Source organism: Canis lupus, chromosome 27 (assembly GCF_011100685.1).
Source record: "Canis lupus familiaris isolate Mischka breed German Shepherd chromosome 27, alternate assembly UU_Cfam_GSD_1.0, whole genome shotgun sequence".
NCBI lineage: Eukaryota > Metazoa > Chordata > Mammalia > Carnivora > Canidae > Canis > Canis lupus.
The window spans coordinates 44,739,265-44,765,188 of NC_049248.1; the positions used below are offsets into that span (position 1 = coordinate 44,739,265).

The 25,924-nt window shown below is 56.9% G+C and overlaps 3 protein-coding genes across 3 annotated transcripts; 2 read left to right on the plus strand and 1 right to left on the minus strand.

Annotated features, from left to right (window-relative positions):
• Positions 1-1,102: 1,102 nt before the first annotated feature.
• PFDN5 (prefoldin subunit 5) lies at positions 1,103-4,583 on the plus strand. The gene is made up of 6 exons (NM_001251949.1): positions 1,103-1,204; positions 1,386-1,488; positions 1,744-1,775; positions 2,757-2,831; positions 2,948-3,053; positions 4,367-4,583. The coding sequence occupies exons 1-6, from the start codon at positions 1,133-1,135 to the stop codon at positions 4,441-4,443; spliced, it is 465 nt and encodes a 154-aa protein (NP_001238878.1). The 5' UTR covers positions 1,103-1,132; the 3' UTR covers positions 4,444-4,583.
• Positions 4,584-4,769: 186 nt separating this feature from the next.
• On the plus strand, positions 4,770-10,356 carry MYG1 (MYG1 exonuclease). The gene is made up of 7 exons (XM_038577782.1): positions 4,770-5,003; positions 5,092-5,204; positions 7,654-7,813; positions 9,287-9,439; positions 9,573-9,695; positions 9,806-9,987; positions 10,129-10,356. The coding sequence occupies exons 1-7, from the start codon at positions 4,785-4,787 to the stop codon at positions 10,328-10,330; spliced, it is 1,152 nt and encodes a 383-aa protein (XP_038433710.1). The 5' UTR covers positions 4,770-4,784; the 3' UTR covers positions 10,331-10,356.
• A 185-nt stretch (positions 10,357-10,541) lies between these two features.
• Positions 10,542-21,559, minus strand: AAAS (aladin WD repeat nucleoporin). Its single transcript, XM_038577781.1, is given in 17 exon segments — positions 10,542-10,700; positions 10,702-10,872; positions 10,990-11,074; positions 11,155-11,236; positions 11,372-11,439; positions 11,518-11,611; positions 11,772-11,862; positions 11,954-12,014; positions 12,174-12,298; positions 12,528-12,648; positions 16,482-16,625; positions 16,947-17,045; positions 17,276-17,322; positions 17,515-17,606; positions 17,902-17,957; positions 20,009-20,136; positions 21,315-21,559. Coding segments are annotated over 17 exon segments (1,641 nt in total). The 5' UTR covers positions 21,438-21,559; the 3' UTR covers positions 10,542-10,646.
• Between the last annotated feature and the right edge of the window lie 4,365 nt (positions 21,560-25,924).

Consider the following 25,924-nt stretch of genomic DNA (forward strand, 5'->3'; position numbering starts at 1 on the left):
TTTTTTTTAATTTTTATTTATTTTTACTCATGACAGACGCACAGAGAGGCAGAGACACAGGCAGAGGGAGAAGCAGGCTCCACGCAGGGAGCCCGATCCAGGACTCGATCCCAGGTCTCCAGGGTCTGCCCTGGGCTGAAGGCGGCGCTAAACCGCTGCCCCCCCCCCGCCCCCCGGCTGCCCCGTCCTCGCCCCCCTCCCGCGTGGGTGCTGAAGAGGCCCTGTCCCCACATTCTTCTGTCACACTGGTCGTCGGGAACTTCAGCAGCGGATCCTCCGGGATCCTGCTGTTGGTGGACGGTTTTTCTCCCCCCAACTGGACCGTTAGGTTCCCGGGGAGCACAGCATCTCCCACTCTGCGGGCACCTGGCAAAACGCCGTTTTGATGAGTAAACCCTGCGCCGCACGCGGTTGGGAGCTGCGTCCCCATTCTCTCCTCACGCCCCCGCCTCACGGGCCCAAAGCCCTCGCCCGTGGTTCGCTGGGTTCACACCGCCCACGCGCAGCACCACGCATTGCTGTGCAAGGCTGCCGCTGTGCGTGGGGGATGTTTAAGATTTTTTTTGAGAGGAAAAAAAAATTTTTTCTTTGAGAGGGACGCCCGGGGGCGCAGCGGTTTAGCGCCGCCTTGGGCCCAGGGCGTGACCCCGGGTCACGAGATCGAGTCCCGCGTCGGGCTCCCCGCGTGGAGTCTGCTTCTCCCTCTGCCTGTGTCTCTGCCTCCCTCTTTCTGTGTCTGTCATGAATAAATAAATAAAATCTTAAAAAAGAAAAAAAGTTTTCTTTGAGAGCGCGCGGGAGTGAGGGGGAGCCCGAGGCGGGGCCGCCGCAAGCACGCAGGGCCGGGCCGCGCGGAGGGCGACGGGCGCCCAGGCCTCCGCTCCCTCAGCTCCCTGAGGCCGGGGTCGAGGCCGGGGTCCTGTCGGGCCCGCGTCACGGCGCCGGGCCGCGGAGGTCCCGCGAGAACGGCGCGCGCTCCCGCGAGGCGGGTCCAGCCCGCAGAGGCCGCGGCCCCGCCTCCCGCGCGGGGGCCACAGAGACGGCGGCGCAGCGCGGCCTCGGCGCGCGGCCATAGAGAGGCGCAGGCGGCGGCTAGAGCGCCGCTTCCGCCCCGCCGGTCCTCCTTCCCGACATGGCGCAGTCGGTTAACATCACGGAGCTGAACCTGCCGCAGCTAGAGATGCTCAAGAACCAGCTGGACCAGGTGCGGACGGGCGGCCGAGACGCCCCACGGCCGCCCCGCGTGCGTCCTGCCCTCGCGTCCCCGAGGAGACGCCGCCCCCCGTCCCAGCCCCGTGGACCCCGGCGGCGCCTCTCTCTCTCTCTCTTTCTCTCTCTCTCTCTCTCTCCAGCCCCCACCTCACCGCGTCTCCCGTCCTCCGTAGGAAGTGGAGTTCCTGTCCACGTCCATCGCGCAGCTCAAGGTGGTGCAGACCAAGTACGTGGAAGCCAAGGACTGTCTGCACGTGCTCAACAAGAACAACGAGGGTACGGGGTAGGCGCGCGGCGAGCCGGCCCCTCCCGTCCCGGCCCCTCCCCAGACGCGACGAGACAGCCGTCTTCTCCGCCCCGTGCCCCGCTGGGAGCCCTCTAGGGTCGGCTGTCCAGGCCTGGAATGTGCCGGACATTCCTCCGCTGTTGTCCCCGTTTCTGTTCTTAATTCTCTCTTACCGCCCCTGCCGCATCGAAACGCTCTGTAACGTCTTCACCTTCCCCAGATGTTTGTCTTAATTGCTTTCACAGGGAAAGAACTACTCGTCCCACTGACGAGCTCTGTATCCTTTCCACAGAAACTGCTATATCCTGCTAGCTCTCTCCTTTTGTCTCTCCTCCCTCTCCTGGAAAGAAAGAAAGAAAGAAAGAAAGAAAGAAAAGAAAAAAAAAGGATGGGATTCATTTTTGATTACTGCAGAGCGTCCCCATAATTCTGAGAACACGCACTATACACTGTTTGTACCTCTCCTAACCTGGGGTTGGCAACCAGCTAATGCCTTGCGAGCACCAAAGCATATGCAGAATCAAGGTGCGATTATTTCCTTTTGCTGTTTGAGAGTGTCCTCTAATACGAAGGCGAAACAGGTGGGCTTACGCTTCTACTAATGACTTAGAAGACATAAACGATGGAAGAATTGCAGGGTACAGAAACAAAGAAGGTTGGCTCTATTTATGAATCCTCAGTTTTGGCTTAACTGTAGCTCTTATTTCTAAATTCTTATTACCAAGAAACCTGGATCGTGGCTGCCTGTTGGGTGTTTTCCTTGAATGAGTAAGGTAGGGCAGTAGGGCATCTGTAAGCTATAGTTGGAGAACAGACAGGCTAAAAAAGAAATAGAGAAGTAGTGTAGTAGGGGCCGGCTAAATAGCATTTAATCCATTAGGAATTAGCTAGGGATTTCACGATTGGGGCTGTTGATGAAAGTGAGGCCAGCTTTTTATCACTCTTACTATACATCAGTAGGAAAATATCGTTGTGTCTAGTTCTTCTGGAGGAAGTATTGGGAGGAACTGTAAGAACTGCTTGGAGGACGGGAGATGGGATCAGGGCAAGAGAGTGTTGTAGCATATGTCATTTTCTCCATAAGGAACCGACTTCTCTGTTCCTTCCCATTCGGAATGTATAGGTATAGTTCTAAGGCCTCCAGATTCTTCAGTCCTTGTGGCTTGTAACTTTTTAGAAAAGAAGGCCAAGCAGGCTAGCTGACGGGCAGTCGTGACACTCCTGCTGGGCTAGTTTTCCCTTAATCCTTGCTTCTTAGATGTATGTCCCTGGGAAGCTACATGATGTGGAACATGTGCTCATCGATGTGGGAACAGGCTACTATGTAGAAAAGGTGAGTGGAAATAACCACATGGATACCCCTCTGAGCAGGGAAAGGAAGTTTAGGGGAAGACCTAGAGTGCAACATGGGGTCTCCTCTTAGCCCTTCATTCACCTCTGACTTTGCAGACAGCGGAGGATGCCAAGGACTTTTTCAAGAGGAAGATAGACTTTCTTACGAAGCAAATGGAGAAAATCCAACCAGCTCTGCAGGAGAAGCATGCCATGAAACAGGGTAAGGTTGGCCTGGGGCACCTCTTCACCCTTTCTACCATGATAAAGGGCATGGATTCCAGTGTGAACTGGGGGTGTCCCCTTTGCTAGATTAAAACCATGTCTTTCCCTTTGGTGTCTAGATGTGATCTCTAGATTCTTTGCATTGCATACCCACTATCTGTAGATTGCACAGTTGGGTGCTTGAGAAATTTAGAGGAAGGAAATCATATCTTTGTTCTTGGGTGTTCCTATTTAATGGGGATGGAATGAAGGAGATGATACGTGTAAATGAATAGACAGGAAGGAAATACAGCCCTATTAACTAGCCATTACAATGCTGGCTACACATTAGAATAACCCAGGAAGTTTAAAAAGGAAGCCCATGTCCAATCCAAACCAATTAAATCAACCTAGGAAGGGGGGATGGGGAATTCTAGAGGATCGGTGTTTTTTAAAAAAACTCCCCAGGTAATTCTGTTACAGTCAGGATTGAGAACCATTGTTCTAAAGGTGAACATCTTATCCATGGTTATGTTTGACTCTTTTAATACTGTATTTGTTCATTTTTATGTCCCACTGGTTACCATATTTACTGACACATTGTAGAGTGTGAATTTGTTTGTGTGAGTATGTCCCACAGTGGATCACTGTTAAAAGTGGGTATTTTTTTTTTTTTTTTAAGATTTTGTTTACTTATTCATGAGACAGAGAGGCAGAGACACAGGCAGAGGAAGAAGCAGGCTCCATGCAGGGAGCCTGATGTGGGACTCGATCCTGGGTCTCCAGGATCACACTCTGGGCTGAAGACGGTGCTAAACCACTGAGCCACTCGGGCTGCCCAGTTTTTGGTGTTTTTAAAGATTTATTTATTTAACAGGTGCCTGGGTGGCTCAGTTGGTTAAACATCTGCTTTCAGCCCAGGTCATGAATCCAGGGTTCTGGGATCAAGCTTTGTGTTGGGCTCCCTGCTCTGTGGGGAGTCTTCTTCTCCCTCTGCTGGTCCCCCATCCCACTCATGTCTGAGCTTTCTGTGTCACATAAAATATTCTTAAAAAAAAATGTTTTTGAGAGAGTGCATTGGGGAGAGGGGGAAGGTAGAGTCTTAAGCCGACTCCACACTGAGCACAGAGACAGGCAGGGGGGCTCCTCTCAGGACCGTGAGATCAGGACCTGAGCCCAAACCAGGGGTACCACACTTAACCGACTGCACGCCCCAGGCACTCCTCAGTGTTTTGTTTTATTAACTGTTTAACTTTTTCTCACGGTTCCTAACTCTGGGTTCTCCACTTAAGCTCCAGACCAGGATCTGACTCCTCTTTCCCTCCCCCACAGCTGTCATGGAGATGATGAGCCAGAAGATTCAGCAGCTCACAGCCCTGGGGGCAACTCAGGCGACGGCCAAGGCCTGAAAGCTCGGTTCAGAAACGGTTCAGAAACGGGCCAAGTGCTCCTGCGGCGGGAGCTGGGACCTTGTGGGCGTGGCTTCCCGGGGCCCAGGACGGGAGGGGCTTGCTTCGTGCTAATAAACGTGCCCGCGGGGCCCAATGTTGGTGTCGGTGCTTTCCGCGGAGGCTGGAGGTGCGCGGGGGGCGGGGCGGAGGTGCTGCGGCCCCGCCCGGCACTGAGCGTCTAGAGGCGGGGGGCGGGGCCTGGTGGGCGGGCCCGTTGCCGTGGGAACGGCCTCCGGCGGAAGTGCGGCTGCGCGGGCGCCTCCCCTTCCGGGTCGTGACCCGCGGGCCCCGGAGGCCGCATGGGCCGCGGCTTCCCGCGCGCTCTCCTCCCGCGGCTGCTGCGGCCGCCGCCCCCCGCGCGGCCCGGACCCCGGATGCTCCGCGCGGAGCCCGTCCCGCCGCCCAAGCGACCCCGCGGCGGCCTCATGGCGCCGGCCCGAATCGGGACGCACGACGGCACCTTCCACTGCGACGAGGCGCTGGCGTGCGCGCTGCTGCGCCTCCTGCCCGAGTACCGGGTACGGCCGGGTCGCGCCCCCGCCCCGCCCCGCCCCCGGGCTCCGCCTGCGCGACCCTGGCCGCCCCCTCACCTCCTGTGCCCCGCAGGATGCGGAGATTGTGCGGACCCGGGACCCCGAGAAACTGGCAGCTTGTGACGTCGTGGTAGACGTGGGTGGCGAGTACGACCCTCAGAGGCACCGGTACGACCATCACCAGAGGTCAGTGCCCGGCGCCCTCGCTCTGACCTCGACTCCGGCGGCCCGAGGGCCCCGAGGGAGCCGAGACCCCCGTCAGGTCAGCGCTTCACTGTGCTCCGACCCGGGAGCGCGTCCTTTCCGGGGGGGCCTCCCGCCCTCCCTCCGGCCCCCAGCGCATCGCGCTCCCGCAGTGAGTCACCCTACCTCGTCCTCCGTGCTCTTTTTTCTTTTTAATTTTATTTATTCATGAGAGACAGAGGCAGCGACGCAGGCCGAGGGAGAAGCAGGCTCCATGCGGGGAGCCCGACGCGGGACTCGATCCCAGGTCCCCGGGGTCCCGCCCTGGGCCGACGGAAGGCAGGTGCTCAACCGCTGGGCCCCCCGGGCCGCCCATTCCTCCTCCTTTTCAAAGGAACTTGAGCCTTTCCAGTGTGCAGGTTCATAGCAGCACCCGTCTGCCCCAGGGCTTATACTTCCTAAAACTCTGCCCACGCCCTCCCATCTGGAAATCAAAGGACTGGGGCAGCCCCGGTGGCTCCGCGGTTTAGCGCCGCCTTCGGCCCAGGGCGGGACCCCGGGGACCTGGGATCGAGTCCCGCTTCGGCTCCCCGCATGGAGCCTGCTTCTCCCTCGGCCTGGGTCTCTGGTTCTCTCTCTGTGTCTCTGTATTTCTGATGAATAAATAAGTAAAATCTTTGGGGGGAAAAAAAATCAAAGGACTGAGTAAAAAACCCTCCCTCATACACCACATTGCTTACAGTGGTGATCTCTGAGAGATTGACGATTTTATTCGTAGGTATTTCTGTCCCTCTTTGTTAAGCATACATATTACATTCATAAATTCATAAATAATATGGAGGGGGAATCCTGGCATTTATAACCTCATCGCTTACCCTCCCTTCTCAGCCTTTTTTCAGAAGAGCTGACCCTGGTTGCACATCCCTTCCACTTCATTCAGTTCATCCATTTAGCTGGTCCTCTCCCAGTCTTTCCCTTGGAAATGCTTATGAAAAGGTTATGCTTATGAAAATGCCTTATGAAAATAAATCACACATTTATTAACACATTTTTAGGTGGGTTCTTTCTTTCTTTTTTTTTTTTTTTTTTTTTTTTTTTTTTTTTATGGAGAGAAAGTGCACACAAGCCCAGGGAGGGGCAGAGGGAGAGAGAGACTCTTAAGCAGGGTCTGTCTGTACCTGGTGGAGACCCTGAGGCCAGGGCTCAGTCTCGAAACTCAGATCATGACCTGAGTCGTGAAGAGTTGGCGCTTAACCGACTGAGCCACCAGGCACCCCAACGCTTTTGGAATATAAAGCATGTAATGAACACCCAACGGCCAATCTCCCAACCTAAGCTCTAGAAGGTTACCGTTATATTCGCACCAGTACGCAGGCACTTCTTCCCTGTCCCATGTCCCGACCTCCCCAGAAGTAGGCCGTGTCCTTAATTCTGTGTTCATCATACCCCCGTTTACTGTGTAGTTTAGCACATCTGTTTCTCTCAGTAGTTTAGTTTTGCTTTTTGGATTTTTACCTGGGGGTTTATTCTGTATTCATTTTTATGCCTTATGAATGTTTTATAGATGTTTTTATATACTCAGTAATAAAAAGCACAAAAAAATAAGCTCTAGGTGATTCTGATGGATGGGTATTTAGAAATTACGGCTGTAGCTTCTGCTTCCCTAAGATCTGTCATATCAGTAGAATTCAGGTGTGTCTACCTTTCTCACCCCTGCCAGCACTGCAGGTGGTCTGCATTTCCGCATGCTGCCTGGCACAGCGCTCTACCCTGAGCTTGTCCGCTCAAGTTCTCAGGTTCCCTACTCCCAGACTCTTCTATATGGTGGACGAGGCCTGCCATGATCTGGCCCTTGCTTACCCTTCTAGCTTTGCTTTTTTTTTTTTTTTTTTTTGCCACTCGTCACACCCAAGCTGCCTCTCTTGCAGTTCCGTGTAGAGACCTGTCTCAGCCATCATACATGTTGGTCCCTCTGCCTGCGATGCCTTTTCTCCTTCGCCTTTTGTCTGGCCGGTGAACACCTAATTCATCTTTTAGGAATGACCTGAAGTCGCTCTTCTCACCCCACCCCCATTGCCTTGTTTATAACCTACCAAGAGCATTAGCCTGGTGGTGTGCCTGCGTGTCTGCCGGTAGTAGGTGAACTTGAAGGCAGGGACATGGTCTCAGGGTTTGCTCTATCCCTGATGTGTAAAACACGAAGCCTGGCATGTAGAGAGCAGTGAATTCACCATTGTCAAATGAAAGCATGAACAGACTCCAAGCTGAGGTCCGTGTTGATCCCCATGGAGAAGCTGAAGCTCCCGCACCCAGGCGCTCTCCTCCCGACTCCTGAGCGTTCTCCAGCCCCGCCCCCTCGTGCCTATACACACACACACACACACACACACACACACAGTTGTGGGTTCACTGGGGCAGCTCGGCCTCAGCCCTGCCTCCCTGTGCTCCTCAGATCTTTCACAGAGACCATGAGCTCCTTGTCTCCTGGGAAGCGGTGGCAGACCAAGCTGAGCAGTGCGGGACTCGTCTATCTGCACTTCGGGCACAAGCTGCTGGCCCAGTTGCTGGGCACCAGCGAAGAGGACAGCATGGTGGGCACCATCTATGACAAGGTGGGGACCCAAAGACAGAGATGACCCGTAAAAGCATCTCCAGCAGCTGGGAGTGGCACTCAGCAGGACTGGGCCTCAGGTCAGGACTCCTGGCCCAGAGCTGGCCCAGCACCGTCTCCCTCAGTCAGGCTTGCCTTTTTCACCTCTGAGAAGGTGAGGTAGTTTAGGGAAGGGCTTTGAAAACCATAAAGCAGTGTTTCGCGGTCCTTTTCTTGATCGGCCATCATAAAAAATGATTGTTCAACAGCTTGGTAATAGAGGAGGCAGCTGGTTTTGGGAAGCACCTGGCTTGAGGTTCTGGCTCCCTCCTGAAGGTGAGGGGGGCAGATCTTGGACCCCCGCATCGGAAGTTGAGCTGGAGAGGATTTGATTATGAAAGTATCGTCAGGATCCCCCGGCATCTCCTTTGCAAGCAGCTCCACACGCTTCTGCTACAGGAAAGGGAATAGGGCTAGTGGCCCCGGCACGCAGATCCGTGATTCTAAGGACGCCGACTTGCCCCCACTCCCGTGAAGTTCACAGGTCAAGCTTCAGATTCCGTCAGTGCTGCTTTTGCAGAGGTCGTTGAGTTCAGTTCTGTTGTAGCTCACCTGTCCTCTGCCTCCTGTGACACAGCATTTGTACGATCTGAAGAGGTGAAGAAATGTGAACTATAGGGTCAGAGTTTGGGGAATACTATGGTTTTTAGACCGCCTCGGTCAATTTTCCCTTATGCTGAGGGGCTTCTAAGCCGGGGGAGTAGATTACCCCAAGTTCTAACTAAGCATCAGGTTGGGGTCCAGACCAAGAGATGCTGGGCAGGAAGCAGTCTTTCTCCGCTCTCCCGAGGAGCGCTTTCCCGCATACCGCAGCCGTGCTGCCGTTACAGGCCTACACGCAGGGCCATTCTGCTTCAAGCACTGAAACACTGATGTGCCGTGTCCTTTCTGCCCCCAGAGTCCTGAGGCACTATCCTACTATTTCTGTGGCCTTGGGAGATGCAGCCCCGGCTCCCACCATGTGGCACATCACAGGCTGCCCTGGGACCGCATCCCGGCTCCTAGGTCTCAGCCAGCACTCCCTCTCCCACCTGACTCGAGTTCGGCCAGACTCTTGTGGACCTCATTTACCAGGTCACTGAATAGCCTGCTCAGCCCACCTGGAGCTTTACCGTGTCCTGGCCACGGGGATCCACGCCCAGAGCCTCTCCTGGAACTTGAGACCTTCCTAGCTTCCGAAGTCAGCAGCCCCCTCCTCACACGTGCTGGCCTTGACTTAGGCTTTGCGCGGTTGTGGAGGGGGCACTGGACTAGAAGTCAGGCCATCTGACCGAAAGCCGCTGACCTCCCCAGTTCCCCCTTTCTTCATCCGGCGAACGTTGAGAGACCCTCACAGGGTTGTTGCAGACTGGTGGGTGCGCCCATCCTTTGAAGTCTATAAAACTTGATGCAAATGGTAGGTGCCCTGGAGCATTTTCTCCTGCTGCTGCCTTAGATGTACGAGAACTTCGTGGAGGAGGTGGATGCGGTGGACAATGGGATCTCCCAGTGGGAAGAGGGAGAGCCTAGATACGTGCTGACGACCACCCTGAGTGCCCGGGTCGCGAGACTTAACCCCACCTGGAACCAGCCCAACCAAGACACCGAGGTAAGGGGAGCCCCGGGGGCAGAGACCACGAGGCACGCGAGTACTTCGGGGGAGGAAATGAGTGGTCGCCTCCTCCAGTCCTAGCCACGCCAGAAGTTGGGGCCAGCACCATGGTTCTGATCCCGATTCCCAGGCCGGGTTCCAACGCGCCATGGACCTAGTTCGAGAGGAGTTTCTGCAGAGAGTAGACTTCTATCAGCACAGCTGGCTGCCCGCCCGGGCCTTGGTACAGGAGGCCCTGGCCCAGCGATTCCAGGTACAGGCCCGGGGCAGGCCCTGGGGTTCGTGGCTTAGTGACCCTGGCAGGCTGCCGGCCAGTGGGGCTCCCACTTCCAGCCTGACCTTCCAGCCATGCCTCCCTTCCAGGTGGACCCAAGTGGAGAGATCGTGGAACTGGCAAAAGGTGGATGCCCCTGGAAGGAGCACCTCTACCACCTGGAATCTGGGCTCTCTCCCCCGGTGACTGTCGCCTTTGTTATCTACACTGACCAGGCCGGACAGTGGCGGGTACAGTGTGTGCCCAAGGAGCCCCATTCGTTCCAGAGCCGGTAAGGTCCTAGAGGACCACCTGCAGGCCTCAGGCCTGTCCCACCTTATCTGAGGGGGCCACAAGCCTTGGCCCCTGCCATGCTCCCCCCCACCCCCAGGGCCTCCACTTGCTCCCACCACCTTCCTCTTCTCACTTGTAGGCTGCCCCTGCCAGAGCCATGGCGGGGTCTTCGGGACGAGGCCCTGGACCAGGTCAGTGGGATTCCTGGCTGTGTCTTTGTCCACACCAGCGGCTTCATTGGTGGCCACCGCACCCGAGAAGGTGCCCTGAGCATGGCCCGTGCCACCTTGGCCCAGCGCCCAGCACCTCAGCCTCCCACAAATCCCCCCTTAGCCCAATAAAATATCATCTGTGTCATACTGATCAAGTCCTTGCCCCATTATTGCCCTGTATCATTTGGGGAATTGCCAAAACTTGGGAAAAGTGAAATATCTATTATATGCCAAAGCCTATGGTAGGTGTTTTCTGCTTTGCTTTCCAAATCATCTGAAAACGACCCAGTTCGTAGAGTTAAATAACTTGCCCAAAATCATAAAAAGCAACAAAGCCATCTTAACCCAAAATCCACACTTTTTTTTTTCTTCACTAGATCCCAGTCCAACTCCCTGAAAAAGTCTCGTAACAGAGTGGAAAACAATGAAGGGACTTTTATTATTATTAGAAGTGGGAGTGAGGGGAGTGGGACAGGCCAAGCGATGGCCCCGGGAGAGGGATCCCACGGGGCAGAGGTTGGGGATGTCTCCGTGAAGAGGGGCAGGTCGTGAGTAGAGCCTCCACCCCCAGCTGGGGGCTCCTGGGTCCGGCCAAGCACTGGGCTAAAGCGGGGGAACTGGGCATTAACGAAGTACAGAGGGATGTGGGCGATTCGGCCTGTGGACCAGCACTGCAGGGGACAAGAAAGACCCATCAGCCCGGGCCCAAAGGCGGCCACACGGGGCAGGGGGGCAGCCTTTGTCCTCGGCTCCGCCTGCCCCAGAAGCCCAGCAGCCTGTCTACTCACCACGCTGAGCAGAGCCCCCTTGTTGAAGGAAGGATGGAACGTGATGAGCTGCGCCTGGGCCCCGGGTTCCCCCTGGATGATGCCACTAGGGGAGGAGGTGAGCGGGTTGGCGGGAGGCTGGGAGGGAGCCCGCACCCGACGGCCTGCCCCCTGCCCGGCCCTTACCAAGGAAGCAGCTCAAACACAGGGCTGTTCCGAGTGCGAAAAAGGAGGATGACTGGTTTACCGTCCTGGACCCGTGGGTTTCCTACGGGAAATGGATGCGATAGCGAGGTACCCCGGCGGCGGAACCCCAGGCAGGGCAGAGAACTGCACCAGGACGCCGGCACCCTCCACGAACGGGGCGAGGGCTGTGGCCTGGGCAAAGCCCCTCCCAACTCACCTTTCATGAGCACGGCCAGCCGCTCCCCACTGGGGTCCCAGACCATGGAGTGCGCCTCTCCCCCAAGCCTGTGAGGCAGAGTCGGGAGGGCTCAGCATGCTCCCTCCCTCCCACCCGCCCTGCCCCTCCCTCTGCCCCGAGCTCACCTTTCCTCTCCGTCCGGTGTCTGCACGGTGGTCTCCGACAGGTCGGCCACGATGGTGGCTGACTTCGCGCCCCCAACGCGCCCCTGTCCTTCCCCTGCAAGAAGCGCAGCGGCTCTGGGGTACAGGAACCGGGCGTCTCCCCTCCCCCCTACCCCACCCCACTCCGCCATAAGCCCCGCCGCCTCTCAGGTCTCGAGCTGACTTGACTTCCCTTTACCCTTCGGAGTAGCCTATTCAGAGGGTCCCTGACTCACCGCCGCGCTCCGGGAATGCCAGGGAGTAGATGAGTGGTTCCCCCAGCACCGTGAACAGCAGCCGGTTCCCATCCGGGCTCCAGCAGCCAGTCTGGGGGCGGGGGCAGAGCACGGGGTCACTGGCGTGCGGGGGCGCGGGAAGAAGGGCGCGGGAGACCAGCTGGGGCCGCGGCCCCCCTCACCTGACACCGGCCCGAGAGAGTGGGCCACCGCTCGCAAGTCCACATCTGCGCCTCCCAGACCCTGCGCCGGAGAAGCGCGTCACGACCTCGGGCCTCTGCGGTCCAAGCCCACGTCCCTGCCTCCGCCAGTCCCGGGGCCGGAGGGAGAGAACAGGGCGGGGGGTGGGGGGGTGGGGTCTGCGTGCTGGGGGCTCCCCGTCCAGTCATCCCCCCCACTCACCGGAAGACAGCTGAAGGGGTGGTGGCCAGGACTTTGCTGCCATCCGGCGACCAGAGCAGGTTGGTGACCCCGCCTCCCCGAAACCAGGGAAGGGGCACACAGGTCTCGGTGGCGACCTCCCAGACCTGGGGCAGGAGGGCCGGGGGTGAGGGCGCAAACCCCCACGCCCCGTCCTCTCGGGGCCGAGGGACGCCCAGGCCAGGAGGGTCGGTTTCCGCGGCCGCCAGCGGCGTGTGACGGCCCCGCTCCCGGCCGCAGCCTCTCCTCCCACGGGACACCTGCCCCCAGACGGAGGCCGCTCCCGCCGGGGGCTGAGGGGGCTGAAGCGTGGCCACGGGGTGGGGACCGACTCACCAGGATGGCAGCATCCACGGGCGACGCGGACAGCAGGCGTCCCCCGCTGGGCGCCCAGGCCAAGCTCGTGACGGGCGCGTGCCCCGGGTGAGCGAGCACTTGGGCGCAACCAGAAGAGGGTCTGCCGAGGGGACACGGGGGACACGGGGTCAGGAACGCCCGCGACTTAGGCCGGCGGCCCCTCCAGTCTCCGGAGGGAAGTGGAGGTCGCGGAGGGGAGGACAAACCAGAGCGTAAGCGGCGCCCAGTCCCCACCACGAGGCCCACGGACGGGAGCGAGTGCACGGGGCGAGCGCCCAGCGTCGCCTGCGGACGACACCGGCCGGGGCCACCCGGGCCACCCGGAGCCGAGGGGACAGTCCGCCGCCCGACCCTGAGGCCTGCACCTGCGTCCCCGCGTCAGTCTCCCAGCGCCGCCTCCTGGGCCGCAAACCCTGCCTCCCCGGCTCCGGCCACAGTCCCCTGCTCCTGCGGGGTGTTCTGCTTGTCCCAAGGATGCAGCGCGGGGCTCAGCCTTGTGCCTCCAGAGCCGCCGGACCGAGCTATGACCCGAGCTATGACCGCCCCCGAGCCAGGGACCCGGCCGCGACCTACAACCCCGGCGGCTTCCCAGCCACTTCTTCCAGGCCCAGAGACCCGGCTCAGTGCCCGGTGGCTCCGTCGCCTCTCTCCTGAACACATACCCTACAGGGATGCCCTCCGTCTCCGTAAAGGGACGTTTCAATTGTTTGTAACGTTCTATACGTCACAAAACGTTGCAAGAAATATTCCCTTTATCTATATCCTCATGAACTCATGTTACTATGTGTCCAGGATTTGGGGTAAAAAAGGCTTGCACTTTTCAAAAACTAAATATGCCAACAAATAATTTTCTGAGAAGTTTGTACCACAATACGGTTTTTCCGCCAAGAAAAAAAGTACCCCTTTCCTAGTCTTGCTAGTACTGGATACTATCAAACATTGTTTTTTAATATTTTATTTATTCAGAAGAGAGAGAGAGAGGCAGAGACACAGGCAGAGGAAGAAGCAGGCCCCATGCAGGGAGCCCGACGTGGGACTCGATCCCGGGTCTCCAGGACCACGCCCTGGGCCTAAGGCAGGCGCCAAACCGCTGAGCCATCCAGGGATCCCCCATTTTTTTTTTAATTTAAAAAAATTTTTTTAGAGATTTTATCCACAATAGACACACACAGAGAGAGAGAGAGGCAGAGACGCAGGCAGAGGGAGAAGCAGGCTCCATGCAGGGAGCCTGACGTGGGACTTGATTCCGGGTCTCCAGGATCAGGCCCTGGGCTGAAGGCGGCACTAAACCGCTGAGCCACCCGGGCTGCCCCACATTTATTCTTTAATAAAAACTCAGCATATCACTTTGTCCAGTTCAGAAAAATAAAACCCAGAATTCTGGTTTCGAGTCTACTTAATTTGACATTTCTACGACGACACACTCCTGTCCCGGCAGTGTCTCTCGCACTTACTCAGCCCTTGCTTAATGTTCTCCCACAACTCTCTCCAGGGCTCTAGTAGATTAAATACATTTCACCACTCATTCTCAGGGAGCTCAGCAACTACACATTGGAAATAGAATATTTTTTTCCAGGGATCAAATCCCACGTCGGGCTCCCTGCATGGAGCCTGCTTCTCCCTCTGCCTGCGTCTCTGCCCCTCTCTGTGTCTCTCATAATAAATGTATAAAATCTTAAACCTTTTTTCTTGTCTTGCTGCATTCACTAAAATCTCCAAAAATAACGTTAATAACAGTGATAATGGGGGGTACCTGGCTGGTTCAGGAGATAGAGCATGTGATCGATCTTGGGGTTGTGAGTTTGAGCCCCACACTCCGTGTACAGATTACTTAAAACCTTAAATAAAAATAACAGTGATAATGTATCTCTGTCTTGATCTTGACAGGACTGGAAGCGATACCTTTAGTATCTCGTATTTCACTGTCTGACCTGGTAGCTGATTCTGAGTACTCTTTTATTTTTTCTCAGTAAATACTCCTAGGTCATCTCTTTGTGTTCCTATTTTACTTTGTTTTCAACTAGAAAGTCTGCTTTTTAAGAAGGGCATTTATGGATATAAGCATTTTTCTCCTTTAATTTTCTAAAGTAATAAATCATGTTAATAGATTTCCTAATGACAAATAGTCTACTTTCTGGAAAAATCCTACTTGGTTAAGATTGTTTAAAAATATACTTCTGGGGGATCCCTGGGTGGCTCAGCGGTTTGGTGCCTGCCTTTGGCCCAGGGTGTGATCCTGGAGTCCCGGGATCAAGTCCCACGTTGGGCTCCCTGCATGGAGCCTGCTTCTCCCTCCTCCTGTGTCTCTGACCCTCTCTCTCTATCATAAATAAATTTAAAAAAAATAAATAAAAGAAATAAAAATAAAAAATAAAAAATAATATACACACACTTCTGGACTCTACTTACTAGTATTTTCTTTAGGATTTATAAATCTATGCTCAAATATTGTCTTACACTAATTGTCAGGTTTGGGTTTTAGGGTTGAGCTTTATAAAAATAAATCAGGATGGATTCTGGAACAGAAAGGACATCAATGGAAAAACTGGTGAAATCTGAAGTCTGAGTTCAGTTAATAACGTACAAACAGCAGTTTCTTAGTTTTGACAAATGTCACAAGGTAACGTAAGATGTTAACAGTAGTCGAACTGGGTGACAGGTATACGAAACTCTGTACTATCTTTGCAGCTATCCTAAAAATCTAAAATTTTGCCAAATTTTATTAAAAGAGAAAAAAATCAAGAGCCTGATTTCTAAACATTTCCAAATTTGTCTGTGGTCTAGTCTAATTCAAGTAACATGGAGGGGAGCCTGACTGGTTCAGTCCATAGAGCATGTGACTGGAACCTCAGGGCCATGAAGTCGACCCCCACACGCGCTGGGCACGGAGCCTACTTTAAAAATGAACAACATGGAGATTATCTTTTCTTTGAAGAGAAAACTCTCATAAAGTCATCTCAGCATGGCATTTTTTTTTTTTAGTAGTAGAGGTCATCCATTTTCTTATACAATCCATTTAGTTACAGATTTTGATAGAGAATCAAATATTTCTTTTTTTTTTTAATTTTTTTTTTTAATTTTTATTTATTTATGATAGTCACAGAGAGAGAGAGAGGCAGAGACACAGGCAGAAGGAGAAGCAGGCTCCATGCACCGGCAGCCCGACGTGGGATTCGATCCCGGGTCTCCAGGATCGCGCCCTGGGCCAAAGGCAGGCGCCAAACCACTGCGCCACCCAGGGATCCCGAGAATCAAATATTTCCTTTCAATTTTCGATTTGTAGGTCTAAACTTGTGTCTGATATTCTCTAATAATTCTATTTTCTTCCATATCTGCAGTTATTTTTCTTTCCCATTCTGAAAAATTGTGCTTTTTCTCTTTTACCCCAACAAGGCTAGCCAAAGGTTTTATTCTTTATCCATAATTTAAAAGACTAGTTTTTTTTTTGTTTTGTTTTGTTTTGTTTTAAGGTTTTACGTATTTATTCCTGAGAGACACAGAGAGAGGCAGAGACACAGGCAGAGGGAGCAGCAGGCTCCATGCAGGGAGCCCGACGTGGGACTCGACCCTGGGTCTCCAGGATCACACCCCAGGCTGCAGGCGGCGCCAAACCGCTGCGCCACCGGGGCTGCCCATTGACTTATGTCTTTATTTATTCCCTTCCCTGCTGCCTTTACATCTGACAGTTCTCTGGAAAAAACAGTCTTTCTACTCTATGATCCACATATACACAGTCCCCACAATTCCAGAAGCTCCTAGTTCTGTCCGTTTCTCTACGTTACAGCATTCCCAGCAGCTCAACAATGACCTTACGTCGGCTTCTCCCACAGCCCTGGGAAGATAAAGAACTTCCAGACCTGGCCACCCACCTCCGCTAACACGGCCGCAAGCCTCAACCCTCAAGGTAAGACAGATGCTGCTGCTGGGACTCACCGGGTAGACAAGGAGGTGGGGTCCAGGGTCCAGATGAGAATGCAGGTCTGGCAGGCCACAGCCAAGACAGAGGCACTGAGGGGCTTCCAGGCCAGAGCGGCCACGTTCCGCTGCAACCGGTGCTTCAGGGAGGGGACTATAGTGCTGTGGTGAAGGTGAAGGGCCTGGGTCAAGGCAGCGACACTACAGCTCAGGGGACAGGAGCTCCCTTGAGGAGGGAAGGCCAAGAGAAGAAGGCTGACCACCCAGGGCCCAGGGGGCTTGTGAGACGGAAGGATAGGATAAAGGTTTGATCTGGAAATAGGACACCTCAAGTCAGTTGTAGAGAACCCGAGCCTGGTTCTAGAAGGGGTGCTGTGGGCCAGGCCCAGGAACCTCCAAGAAGCCCTGGAACCAAGGCTGGTGAAGGAAGACTGACTTACGGAGACCAGAGAGTCAGAGCCCGCCCAGCAGGTGAGCACATACCTGTTGGCGTTGTACACACGGATTGAGTCATCTAGCAGAGCCACTGCAAACTTGTTGGTGTGGGGGTGCCAGGCAAAGACCCGCAAGCAGCAGCTGGACCTGTGGCAGGAGTGAGCACAAGGAGTCTGAACCCATCCCCCAGCCCAGAGGCTCAGATTCCCTTTCACACGAGGCCATTACTGGTTTTCACTTTTTATTTCTTTCTTCGGGAGTGAGAATGTGGGTAACAGTCAGGAAAGGGGTGGGGAGGGCTCTCTGCCTTGACTTCCTTCTCCAGGGAAGCTCCAAGGACTCCCGTCCCACACAAGTCTCAGAGCTTGCACACTTACCAGTTTGTGACTTGGGCAAATTCAGCAATCAGATCTTCGCTCCTGAGCTGGAAGAACAAAGCGGATAGAGGACGCCCTGGGACGAAAGCTTAGCCCCTCAACGTTCCACAGGGGAGCTGGACCCCGCCCACCCTCTACAGTCTTCCCACCCCACCCTGACCTTCAGGGGCGGGAAGTGGAAGAGGGTGGGAGTGGAGGAGAGGCAGCCACAGAGGGCCAGGGGAGGAAGCCAAACTTACGGACAGATGGGGGAACAGGGACCCGTGGAGGGAGGAGGCCCATCGACAGAGTGCCAGGGCCCAGCTGGACGCCGTCTTCACCCACTCGAACACTGTGGGGGTGAGGAAGCAGCTCTGATTAAACCATTCACAGGGCTGTCACCAGCACCCTTGGATAAGGAACGAGCAGGGAAAGGACAAGCATTCCCCATACTCTGGGACACGGGCTCTGGGGTATGGGAATTAGGCAGAGAGGAGAAAAGATGGCACCAGCATAGACAACTGGGGCAGGAAAAACACAGCTACAGGGAAAGGGCCTGGGCCAGGAGGCACTGGGATGAGTTAGGAAGAAAATGAAGGGGAGATACCAACCACAAAACTAGAGAAAGCTAGAGAGGAAGTACTCACCCTCCTCCTCCGAGTTTGCAATTTCATTCAGCACCCCAAAAAGGCCCATATCACGCCTGATGAGAGGAAACCGTGAGTCAGATTACTCTGATCCCTTCCGTCTCCCTCTACAAGTTATACTCATTCAATAACGTATTAAAAATAAGAGCAGGCAGCCCGGGTGGCTCAGCGGGTTAGCGCCACCTTCAGCCCAACGCATGATCCTGGGGTCCCAGGATCGAGTCCCACATTGGGCTCCCTGCATGGAGCCTGCTTCTCCCTCTGCCTGTGTCTCTGCCTGCTCTGCCTGTGTGTGTGTCTTATGAATAAACAAAATCCTTAAAAAAAAAAAAAAAAAAAAAAATATATATATATATATATATATATATATATATATATATATATATATATATATATAGTGTCTTTGTGGGAGGCCTAGGTGGCTCAGGGGTTGAGCATCTGCCTTTGGCTCAGGGCATGATCCTGGGGTCCTGTGCCGAGTCCTGCATCAGATCTCTCCCCGCATGGACCCTGCTTCTTCCTCTGCCTGTGTCTCTGCCTCTCTCTCTGTATCTCTCATGAATAAATAAATAAAATCTTAAAAAAAAAGAAAAAGAAAGATCAGTATGACTAAAAATTAGAGGAGCACAAAAACGGAGAGAAGGAGATGGGTGAAGAGGCTACTTCAGAAGTCTGGAAAAAAGACAAAAGTGCTCTGAACCCACAGGGTTGGAGAAAAGCAGATAGATTTGAGAGGTTGAAGTAGAATGAACAGAATTTGACGGCCAATTAGACATTAGTAAGAATAATATCAAGGGAAACACCTAGATAATAATTATAGCAGTTAAACTGCACACAGTACGCCAAGGCTGGCCTAGATGCTTCGCACACATTATCTAGTCAACCACTATCACAACTCTGCAAAATAGGTTTTGCCAAGACTCGCATTTTCAGATGAGACAACAGAAGCATGAAAAGGTTAATATCATCAATGTGATCTCAGTAGGAAGGAGCAGCATCAGGATTCAACCTGCCTGTCGGCTTCGGAGCCTACACTCAAACCACTGGCTCCTGAATGAGTGGTAAGGCAATCCCTTGGGAGGAAAAACACAAGGTAGAAGCAGGTTTAAAATGGAAAATGAAGGGACGCCTACGGGGCTCAGCGGTTGAGCATCTGCCTTCGGCTCAGGGCTTGACCCCAGAGTCCCAGGATCGAGGCCCACGTCCCGCTCCCTGCAGGGAGCCTGCTTCTCCCTCTGCCTGTGTCTCTCATGAATAAACAAATAAAATCGTTAAAAAAAAATTACAAATGAACATCCCCTTTGAAGCACCTACTGGCGTTGTAGGAATTTATATTTTTTTAATTTTTTTTTTAATTTTTATTTATTTATTTATTTATGATAGTCACAGAGAGAGAAAGAGAGAGAGGCAGAGACATAGGCAGAGGGAGAAGCAGACTCCATGCACCGGGAGCCCGATGTGGGATTCGATCCCGGGTCTCCAGGATCGCGCCCTGGGCCAAAGGCAGGCGCCATACCGCTGCGCCACCCGGGGATCCCTGTAGGAATTTATCGTACACGTGTCAGTGATAATAACTAATCCTGGAAGGGATTAATAGGTACGTGCCAGGCACTGTTCTCTAAGTGCTTTATATCTATTAACTCATTTCATCATCACTACAACCTTGTAAAATGGGTCCCATTTTACAGATGAGGAAAGCGAGGGACCAAGTTAATCAAGTACCTTACCCAAAATCACACAGCTAAAGAGTGACACGGCCACAAACTGAATCCAGGCGGTAGGGGTCCACTCCTAAACGCGCTAACTGAATGACCTAAGTATGTGATCGTCCCCTGCTACGTTATACCTAACCTTGCTGAGCTTCAGGTTAAGGTTCGGAAGAAGGGGCAGGGAGCAGGCTCGCTTATGCCAGAAACCAAAGCACGTCGCTGGAGATGAGATGAACGACTGTCCACAGGTTCCCCAGTAAGGACTACTAATTTGTTAGGATGAATGACATCCGATACTGAACCACAGAGGGCGTGGCGGCCCGAGGCAGAGGGGTGGTGACCCCATTTTCCCCAGGATCTGCAGACCGGGGTCCAGGAGACCCTTTGCCACATCTCACCATACGTTGATGCATCTCTTCCACACTTGCTCGCGGTGATGGATGAAGGCGGTTCTTGTGCCGTGGTCCAGCCTCCCAGGGGCCTTCAGGGGATCCTTAGTCAGGTTCAGCACAGGAAGATTGATCCACTATAGGCCAGGAGTGCAAGGTGGGACAACGAGTCAGTCTCCTCCTGCGATCGCTGCTGAATTCCCGGCCACCCCCAAACCGCGGCTGGGCTACGAGTAAGAGGCCTGTTTCCCATCAGAAACCCAGCCCTTGTGGGAAAGGGAAGCGGAGCTTAGCTCTCTCATCTGCAAAACTAGCCCATTTCACGGAGTTGCTGTGATCATCAGCCCTTAGAGCATCGGCGAAGCACACCGGACTCAGACTCTCTTACACACCAAACGCTCAACAAATAGCAGTTTCTCTCCCTTTTCCTTCGCGGGATCGCCGTGGGAAAAAACGCTCCGGGTTGTGCCTCCCCAGGTCTCCCAGATACTGCCCCCAACTGCTCAGCAGTTCCCCTGAAGCCCCCCGCATCCTCTCGTTCCCTCTAGGCCCGCCCACAACCGCTCAACCTCCCTCACCCTGCAGCCCCGGCCCTACACTGCATCCCAGCCCCTGGGGTCTCGGGCCTGGGCCGGGCAGCTCCCGCTCCGCCAGGCTGAGCCCTGCGACCCCGGGCCTTCCCCCCGGCCCCCTCCCCCGCGGGCCCCCTCCCGCGCGGGCCCCCTCCCTTCTTGCTCCGCCCCCTCCTCGCTCCGCCCTCCCGCGGGCCCCGCCCCCTCCCGCGCGGGCCCCCTCCCTCCTCGCTCCGCCCCCTCCCGCGGGCCCCGCCCCCTCCCCGCCCGGCCCCCTCCTCCTCCCCGCGGGCCCCTCCCTCCCTCCTCGCCCCGCCCCCTCCCGCGCGGGCCCCCTCCCTTCTCGCTCCGCCCCCTCCCCCGCGGGCCCCCTCCCTCCTCGCTCCGCCCCCTCCCGCGCGGGCCCCCTCCCTCCTCGCTCCGCCCCCTCCCGCGGGCCCCGCCCCCCTCCTCCTCCCTGCGGGCCCCTCCCTCCCTTCTCGCTCCGCCCCCTCCCAGCGGGCCCCTCCCCCCCCCGCGCGGGCCCCCTCCCTTCTCGCCCCGCCCCCTCCCCGCTCCGCCCTCCCGCGGGCCCCGCCCCCTCCCGCGCGGGCCCCCTCCTCCTCCCTGCGGGCCCCTCCCTCCCTTCTCGCTCTGCCCCCTCCCGCGGGCCCCGCCCCTCGCTCCGCCCCCTCCTCGCTCCGCCCCCTCCCGCGGGCCCCGCCCCCTCCCGCGCGGACCCCCTCCCTCCTCGCCCCGGCCACCTGGCCCCGGAAGTCGGGAGGCGGACTCTCATAGCTACTGCCTGTCGCCAACTCGTTATTGTGCTCGTAGAGGGTGACTTGACCCCTGGGCGGCGGCGGCGGGAACAGCCCCAGGGAGCACATCCTGCCGGTCCCGAGGACGCCCGCAGCCGGTGAGCTCCCGGATCCCGCCTCCCTAAGTCCTAGTTCCCGGGCTCGATTCGGATCCCTACGGGTAGCCGCCTGGGACAAACGGCCAAACTCACCGGAAGTGAGCGGAAGCGGAACGCGGACCGCGTGCGCATGCGCAGTCCCGGACGGCCCCCACCCAGGGCGCCCTCGCGCGCCGCCTGGCGGCCGGAGGGAGCGCGGCGGGGCGGGGCTCGCGCTGGGGAAGGGCGGGAGCGGCGGTGTCGGGGTCCTCCGTGAGCCTGCCTCCCCCCAGATCCCACAGCCGCAGCACAGCTCCCCACTCCGGCTCGGCGTTCGGAAAGCCGCAAACAAGCCACGTTCAGGGAAGCGTCTGATTAAACCCTCGCAGGACTGTGCATCGTCCGGAGGAAATGACCGAGCGAGCCCCCGGGAGGAGTGACGTCACGGGAGACCCTGGAGGGACAGGGACGCGCCTCCAAAGCCTCGGGCCGGGCCCGGGGTTAACGGGAAGGGCGAGTGCGCTGCAAAACAGTGACATTCCCTGAGTGTTACCGCAGAGTGCGTGTAAGAGCCTTACAGCCAGCCCGAAGTACTGTTCTGGCACCTCGAGGAGGGAGAGGCGCAGGGACTTTGCACCTAAAAATACCAAAGCCAGGCGCTGCGGTGTAAGAATAAAAGTGAGATTGGGTGCTTGGCTGGCTGAGTCGTTGGAGCCTCGACTCGATCTCAGAGTGCTGAGTTCTGGCCCCATGTTGTGTGCAGACTTCACGTAAAAAATAAATCTTAAAAAAAAGAAAAAGAGGGGCACCTGGGTGACTCGGTGGTTTAGCTCCTGCCTTGGGCCCAGGACGTGACCCTGGATCGAGTCCCACGTCGGGCTCCCTGCATGGAGCCTGCTTCTCCCTCTGCCTGTGTCTCTGCCTCTCTCTCTCTCTCTGTGTCTCTCATGGATAAATAAAATATTAAAAAAAAAAAAAAGGAAAAGAAAAAGAGGGGTACCTGGGTGACTCAGTTAAAAGTCGACCTTTGGCTCGGGTCATGATCGCAGGGTCCTCCCATCGAGTCCCTCCTTGAACTCCCCGATCCGCTGGGAGCCTGCTCCTCCCTCTGCCTTCGCCCTTCTCCCCAACCCCCGTCTGGGACTAGAGTATACTCTCTCCTCTCTCCGTCTCAAATGAGTAAATCTTGAGAAAGAAGAGGGAAATTGATTCCAAAAGCTGGAAGTCGAATGCAGGATGAGGGCTCCTCTTCTCACAGGCGTGTGACTTCGGGGAAGTCTCTGAATTCCTCGAGCCTCAGCCTCCTCACTTTTGCAGAGTCCTGCTTATTTCCCCTGGTTGTCTCCCACACGAGATAATGGAAATGAAGCCATTTAATACGTTGTAAGTACCAACCACTGGATTAGGCACAACTCTGCCGTGAACTTGGTGACCTGCTGTGAACCTGGTGCGCTGGGTGGTCGCCGGGCCGCGCCTCCCCGGGCACGTCGGGGTTCACAGGTCCTGGGGGGGGGGGCCGACCCCACCATGACCCCAGGAGAGAGAGTCACCTTGGGCTTTGGTTTGTTCATTTACTTATTATTATTTGTTTATTTATTTATTTATTTATTCATGAGAGACACACAGACAGAGGCAGAGACACAGGCAGAGGGAGAAGCAGGCCCGATGCAGGGAGCCTGACGTTGGACACAATCCCGGACCTCCCGGATCAGGCCCTGGGCTGAAGGCAGGCCCTAAAACGCTGAGCCACCCGGGCTGCCCTGGTTTGTTCATTTAAACAAGGGTAAATGAGCAATTCCAAGGACCATGCTCTGGGGACACAGAAATGTATAAGGCATAGTCCCCACTCCCAAGAGTTGCCAGTCTAGTTGGAGAAACTAGGGTGCATCCTGAGTTTAGCATTCTTGGGCTGGGTGTGCTACTCCTTCGTGCATGAAAAGTTGCTCCCAGGAGAATTATTCCGGGGTCAGAAAACAAGAAAGCTTCTCTGAAAATGCCCTTAACACGGAGCAAGCCCCGGGCTCCTGCAGTCTAGTACTTCCCAAATGTCCCTGAGCACAGGCCCCCCAGAGGATCTTGCTAAAGTGCGGGTTCTGGGGTGGAGCTCTTCAGCTGTGTTTCCACGATGCCCCCCCCATACAGGATAACTGCACAGACCAAATTTCGAGGAGCCCCGGTTTAATTTTCTAGGTTAGTTCACTGTCCCCTGGAAAGTCACAGAAAGCTTGAGGAGCATCGAGTATAAACAGGGTAGTTGGGAGCAACTTGCTGAGAAGTTGGGGGGAAGGGGGAGCGCTAATGCGGGCTTTGGAGGAAGGGAGGGAGTCCCCGACTCCGACAGTGAGTGGGGGCCCCTGGGCACCCTCCACGCAGTTTCGGTTTGTGCTCAGTGGTGCCACCATCCAACCCCAGATACCTCCCCCCCAAAAAATCACTGCCGACGGGGCCGCAGCTTGCACCTCCCTTCGGTGAGGCCTGACTTTTACCGGCAGGTTGTGCGGTGGTTGCGGGGCCGGGCGGGCCTCGGCCTGAGCTACGGAGCGGGGTCGTAGCCTCCAGGGCGCCGTCGGGGGTCGCAGGTCCTGGGGGCGACCCCGCGCCTGGCGCCCTACGCGCGGCCTCCAGGGGGCGCGGCGGCCCCGGACAGCGGCACCCACGGGACTCGCGGCCGGCGGCGGGGCGGGGCGGGGCGGGGCGGGGCGGGGCGGGCCGCGGGGGCGGGCGGAGGCGCCGCCGGAGCCCGGGTGCCCGGAGCTCGCCCGGCGCGGAGCGGCCAAGCGGGCGCGCGGCCCGGCGGCCCTGTTTGTGCTGGCCGCGCGCCGCCGCTATTTGGGGCGGTTTTTATCTCCCAGAAACCAGCAAACCCCAAGCGGAGTCCGGGGAAGATGAAAGCGGCCGAGGGGAGGGGGAGGGGGCCGCGGCGGGCGGGGCTGGCACCGGACAGGCGGGGCCCGGGGTCCCGAGGAGCCGGCCCGGCGGCGGGGGGGCAGAGGGGGGCAGCCCGGGACCCCGCCCCCGCCCTCCGCGCCTTCGAGGCGGGGCCCGAGGGCAGGGGATCCGCACCCGGAGAGGGGGGGCAGCCCGGGACCCCGACCCCGACCCCGCCCCGCTCTCTGCACCTTCGAGGCGGGGCCCGAGGGCAAGGGGTCCGCACCCGGAGAGGGGGGGCAGCCCGGGACCCCGACCCCGACCCCGCCTCGCCCTCTGCACCTTCGAGGCGGGGCCCGAGGGCAGGGGATCCGCACCCGGAGAGGGGGGGCAGCCCGGGACCCCGACCCCGACCCCGCCCCGCCCTCTGCACCTTCGAGGCGGGGCCCGAGGGCAAGGGGTCCGCACCCGGAGAGGGGGGGCAGCCCGGGACCCCGACCCCGACCCCGCCCTCCTGGAAGCGCCTTCGAGGTGCAGGGGATCCGCACCCGGAGAGGGGGGCAGCCCGGGACCCCGACCCCGACCCCGACCCCGACCCGCCCTCCTGGAAGCGCCTTCGAAGCGGGCCCGAGCGCAGGGGGTCCGGGGCGGGGGGGGCATCCCGAGCCCGCCCGCAGCGCCCCCGACCGGCCGGGGACGGAGCCCCGCGGGGGAGCCCGGGGCCGGGCCGCACAAAGCCCTATTGTGGCCCGGGGCCGCCGCCACAGAGTGGCTTTTGTTCGCCCTCCGGTCGGCGGCGGGCACGGCTGATTGCAGCCCGGGGCGGGGCGGCTGCGTGCCAGGCGGGGGCCGCCCTGGGGACCCCTGGGGCCGCGCCGCCGTCGACCCGCCCGGGCCCGGCCGGGCCGAGCGGGCGGCGAGCGGGGGGAGGAAGCCCTCGGTCCCCCCGTCCCCCCCCTCGGCTGTCCCCCGGCCCCCCTCCCCCCACCCCGCCCGCCGTGGGCACCGTGGGGTGCCCGTGGGGTGCCCGTGGGAGTCTCCAGGTGCCGAGGAGGGCTCCCGTGGCTCACTCTTCTTCCCTCCTCCTCCTCCATTCTCACCAGGACAAAATTTAAAATCGAACTTTTTATTAAATAATAATAATAATAATAAAAAAAAGACTCCATGAGGGCACGATCCTTTCCCTTCCACAATATTACCCTCTCCCCAAGCCCCAGCGGCTTTTACCCTTTAACTTGGGGCCTTGAGGGAGCAGGAGATAGAAAAGGAGGATCCAAAGTCACAGGAAAGGCAATCAAAGGCACGAAGCGGCTTTAAAAGTCACCAGAGGTGGAGTCGGGAGCATTGGAAATCCCAGGTTGGGGGGGGGGGGGCCGTGGATGCAACCCCAAATCAGCTTGGGGACCTCTGTCCTCCTCGCTGTATAAATTCTTCTTTCTCATGGCTTCTAGGCACCAGCCTAGCAGTGCCTCGGACAGAAGGGGCACTCAATAAATACTTGATTTATTTGAATCTGATCCCAGAGAAAGCCTTCCCCGCCTATTCTTCTGGAGACGCACCTCCAAACCAGTGTGCTCCTCCTGTGAGGTGGGCTTCCCCAACGAGCACGTC